This window comes from Etheostoma spectabile, unplaced genomic scaffold, assembly GCF_008692095.1.
Source record: "Etheostoma spectabile isolate EspeVRDwgs_2016 unplaced genomic scaffold, UIUC_Espe_1.0 scaffold333, whole genome shotgun sequence".
Classification (NCBI taxonomy): domain Eukaryota; kingdom Metazoa; phylum Chordata; class Actinopteri; order Perciformes; family Percidae; genus Etheostoma; species Etheostoma spectabile.
Window position 1 is genome coordinate 556,897 of NW_022605586.1, and position 5,031 is coordinate 561,927.

At 39.7% G+C, this 5,031-nt stretch overlaps 1 protein-coding gene and 1 long non-coding RNA gene across 2 annotated transcripts in view; both read right to left on the reverse strand.

Moving 5' to 3' along the window:
• Positions 1 to 5,031, reverse strand: part of LOC116686209 (abl interactor 2) — a 110,794-nt gene that overhangs the window by 23,263 nt on the left and 82,500 nt on the right. Inside the window, exon 4 of the mRNA XM_032511191.1 lies at positions 2,700 to 2,803. Within this exon, the coding sequence (XP_032367082.1) occupies positions 2,700 to 2,803 (104 nt within the window). The remainder of the gene's footprint in view (positions 1 to 2,699; positions 2,804 to 5,031) is intronic.
• LOC116686210 (uncharacterized) overlaps positions 3,788 to 5,031 on the reverse strand; it is a 3,800-nt gene continuing 2,556 nt past the window's right edge. Inside the window, exon 3 of the long non-coding RNA XR_004331183.1 lies at positions 3,788 to 3,800. This is a non-coding gene — a long non-coding RNA (uncharacterized LOC116686210). The remainder of the gene's footprint in view (positions 3,801 to 5,031) is intronic.

The window sequence follows — 5,031 nt, forward strand, 5'->3', positions numbered from 1 at the left end:
TTAGGAATTATTTAGAGTAAAATTAAAGGAATGTATGTTGATGGATGATCATAGACTGGAATATGTCAACTTTTACTCAATACTATTTCAAAACCACTTTAATTTTTTCCAAATGCTATAAAATTGAATTGACCTAGATGAATCGATTAGTTGTCAACTATTAAATTAATCGCCAACTATTTTGATAACCGATTAATAATCGATTAAAAAAATAAAATTTATCTGATTCCAGCTTGTTAGATGTGAATGTATTCTATATTCTATACATTCTCCTCTAGGACAGCACACTGAATATCTTTGACTTGGGAACCAAACGAGACATTTGAGGACGTTCTCTTGAGCTTTTTGGGAAACACTGATCCACATGTTTCAACATGTTTTGACATTTCTATAAATCAAACAACTAATTGATTAATCAAGAACATATTTGACAGATTAATCAACTATGAAAGTAATCGTTAGTTGCAGCCCTAGTACCAGAAAGAGAGGTTAGAAAAGAGGTGAGGCGGTCAGGGAGATGGACAGAAATATAGTTAGGGGGGAAGAAGAAGGAAGATAGAAAGAGAATGAAAAACAGAAAGAGAAAAGACAACAGAATCAGAATGGAGGAGAAGATGAAGAGAGAAAAGGAAGAAAAGATACAGCTGGATGACCTAGATGTTTGAGAACACAACAACCTTTCACAACGCATGACGTACTCGTGTGTGTGTGTGTGTGTGTGTGTGTGTGTGTGTGTGTGTGTTTTTGTGTGTGTGTGTGTGTGTGAGAGATGTCACCCCCTCTGCCGGGTCTAATCTGTAATAAACTCGCCGCGGGATCCTCCGTCCTCAAACACACACAAACTGCATCAGAATGATACATCTCTGATTCTGTGAAGAAGGATTTGTGTCGACACACAATCTTACATATCTTAATAATATTTAAAGAACATTTAACATTTATTTATAATATAAAAGAAAATGAAATGTTTAATTTAGACATTTAACATTTATTTATAATATAATAGAACATTTATGCAAAATGCCACATTATTCAATCGTCTTTCACACATTCAGGACAAAATTACAATCACTTCCGTTAAAACCATGAAAAAAGAAGACTAACACACACGACAGATTAATGCATGTCTGAGAGAGAGACATAGAGAGAGGGAAAGCAGAGAGAAAGACAGAGAGAGAGGGAGGGAGAGAGAGACAGAGAAAGAGGGAGGGAGAGACAGAGAGACAGCAGAGAGTGAGACAGAGGGAGAGAAATAGAGAAAGAGACAGAGAGGGAAAGCAGAGAGAGAGACATAGAGAAAGGGAGGGAGAGAGAGACAGAAAAAGAGGGAGGGAGAGACAGAGAGACAGCAGAGAGTGAGACAGAGGGAGAGAAATAGAAAGAGAGACATAGAGAGAGACCAGAGAGAGACAGAGAAACCAGAGAGTGAGACAGAGGGTGAGAGAATATGTGGTGCGTGTGTGTGTGCGTTAGAGATGTTCCGATACCATTTTTTACTTTCCGATACCGATTCCGATACTTGTGGTTGTGGGTATCGGCCGATACCGAGTACCCTAACAGTGTGTTAAAAAAAAAAAAAAAGACTGATAAATTTATCATTGTGGTAAGGCCTGGCTCAGGTTTAACACTTTTTTAAAACATTATTAATACAGCAAATGGAAGCCATATATTTTTAAATAGAACAGTATAAAAATGTACCATGAACGTTGGACTTGGGGATTTTCCACTTTACTAGAACCCCCTCAATTGATTCGGCAATTAATGTGCCAGTATGGGACCCTCGGAACTCGGTGGCGTGCAGCTCCGCACTTCGAGGGTAATGTTGACTCTCTGTCCACCCAGTGGGACTTTAAACTTACCAAAGACACGGGCACACGTCGAGCGCCAAATGTCCGTGGTAAAGCTGACGTGCATGCCGCTTTGCCCAAGCATCCACGAAATGTTTTCCCTAACTGTCTCGTATAATTTGGGTAGCGCAGTTTCAGAGATATATTTACAACCTGGCAAACCGTACCTTGGCTTCTAATGCTCCATTAAGCGGCGAAATCCCACATTTTCGACAACAGACAGGGGTTGGTAATCCAGTACAATAAACTCCAAAACTTTGTTGGTTATCGTTGTTGCTTTTTGGCTGTCTTTGGGTAATTTATCTCGTCGCTGGAAGGCAGTTTCCAGAGTTTGCTACTGCAGTTTGTCCTTTTTCCCCCGTAGTTTTCGTAAATTCGTTGTGCTCTTTAGCGTGACGCGTCTTCAAATGTTTAATGAAGTTGCTGCTGTTGAAATTTGCAACACTCGTGCCACCCCTTGAATTTGCTTCTTTGCATATGTTGCATGTTGCCGTCTTACCGGTGGGAACATCCACGGTAAAGTACTGCCAAACTGCCGACATGATGCGCTAATGCTAGCTGGTTTTAAGGAGGCGTTAGGCGATCAATTCTTCTTCGCCCCTCTAAAACAGCAGCGCAACTATTTTAAGAGTGGCGAAGAAGAACTGTGTCCGAGCTAATGGAGCTAACCAGTAAATAGATTCCGATTTTTAATAGTTTATGTGGTATCGGATCGGTGCCTGTACTCCAGTACTCGCCGATACCGATGCCAGCATTTTCGGCAGTATCGGAGGCATTTCCGATACTGGTATCGGAATCGGAACATCTCTAGTGTGCGTGCATGCGTGTGTGTGTGTTAAGCTATGTACATACCCTAAGATGCCCTTGCCGGCCCTCGGAGGGCTGGGTGGTTTCTGGGTGGGGGGATTGGACCGGGAGCGTCCCCCTCCTATTTTCATGTTCTGCTGGCCGTTCACCTGCAGAAAATAAAAAAACTTCTTTAGGCGACCAGCGGGGGTGTCTAGGTTGTATGGGTCTCTGGGGTTCTGGGTGTCGTCTGGGGGTCGTCTGGGTGTCTAGGTGTCTAGGTGTCTGGGGGTCTGGGTGTCTGGGGGCCTACCCATTTTTTTTTAATGGTCAATAACTAGCACCAATACACCAAATATCCTGTTTACAACCAAAATGGTCCAGGAACTAGGGAGAATTTAAAGGAGATCCTTCCCGGAATCTAATTTACACATTAATGGATACAGTCAGCGGGTGTAGTTCGGTAGAAAGAAAATAGAAAGAGACATTGCTGTTGAGTATTTTTTTTAATTTATTATTTTTTGTAAAGATTTTTTTGGGGGCATTTCAGAATCAGAAAATTCCCCCTTTAATGGGTAAAACAGCTATAAAAGGGGAGAGAGAGGGTGAAGACATGCAGGAAATTGTCCTAGGTCGGACTCAAACCCTGGACCCTCTGCGTGGAGACATACACCTCTATGTACATGCGCCTGCCCTACCAACTAAAGAGCAAATTATTAATAGTAAGAAATCTATCTATATAGCTGATCTACTGCAAGATTTATTTACGGAATTATAATTTTATAGCCTTCATTTCATTTCATCTTGTCCTTGTATTGTACTTTATGTATTTGTTATCATCCTTTTGCTGTTTATGTTTTAAATTATATTCCTGAATTTATTTATATACAATATTTTATTTATTTTCCAAGTAAAATTATAATGTCCCCTGGATGGAAATGAAAATATTCTTTGTATGATGCCAAATTGCTTAAACATTGTTTTAAAGAGTAAAATCCTTTTGGGGCGCCCTCAATTGGTAGAGCAGGCGGCCATGTGTAGAGGTTTACTCCTCGATGCGGCGCGCCAAGGTTCGACTCTTTGCTGCATGTTATTCCCCCCCTCTCTCTCCCCTTTCACTTCTTCAACTGTTTTGTCATTAAAGGCCTAAAATGCCCAAAACATTATCTGAAAAAAAAGAGTAACATTGTTTTTTTTAAACATGAAAACATGCGCAAAATTATGCTGCTAAACCCACCAGACTCCATTTAAATAAACAGTAATTTTAGCATCGTAAAATACACTTCATTCAAAGTCGACAGAAACCAAATTAAACTTTGAGAAGCCGTTTTGGGGTTGTCTGTCCTCTTTTCCAACTATCAAAACTCTAGTTTTGGTTGAAATTAACATGGTTTACTGTTTTACATGTGAAAATGTGTTGGCTCTATACACGCTAAAAGTGTTTTTTTTTTATAAATGGAGTCTAGGGGGTTTAGCATTAGCGACTGTTTCTGGTTAAACAGAAAGTTCTAAAAGAATTTTAAAGGTCTATCTCTAAAGTTCAAGACCTTTACTTGTCCCCGAGGGGCGATTCATTTTGCGGCAGTAGCAAGAAATTGACACACGGTACATGACAACAAAGACGACAACATCAATTAAAATACAGTATCAAACCAAATGGGGAAAATAAATACACAACATTAAAAGTTTAAGTCCCAGTGTACCTTATGTGCTGACGTTACTTATTCTTTCCAGAGTTAAGCAGAGAGATAGCAGAGGGGACGAAGGAGAATTTATACCTATTACTTTTGGCTGGTGGCTGACTGAAACGGGAACCGGAGGGCAGCAAATTAAATTCTGCATTCAGGGGGTGGGAACTATCGGACATGATGGATTCTGCCTTTTTAAGCACATGTCTATTATACAAATCAGTTGGTGTCATCTGCTGAATCCCAATGATTTTGCTGCTAACTTTAATTACCATTGCTAATTTGTTTTTCCGTTTTAAATTTAGAGAAGCATACCAGCAAATACATGAAAAGGTAAAGACAGACTCAATAAAAGATTTATAAAACAATGTCATCAGGGATCTGTCCACTTGAAACTTAGATAGCTTTCAGACAGAGGAGATGTTGCTGACTTTTCTTACTCATCATGTCTGTGTTTAGTTCAAAGGTCAACTTGTTATCAATGATGATTCCCAGGTACTTGTATGATTCAACAATTTCAACCTCTTTTCCATCTATAATCGTCTTTCCAGGAGTTGGATGGTGATGTCTAAAATCAATGCACATGTCCTTAGTCTTTGTAACATTTAAGTCTAAAAAGGCTTCTTTGCACCAGTTTAAAAAAATAGGGTAGTACAGGGCCGTAAGATGTTTCCGTGGTGTTCATTAAACTTACTATGACTGTATCATCA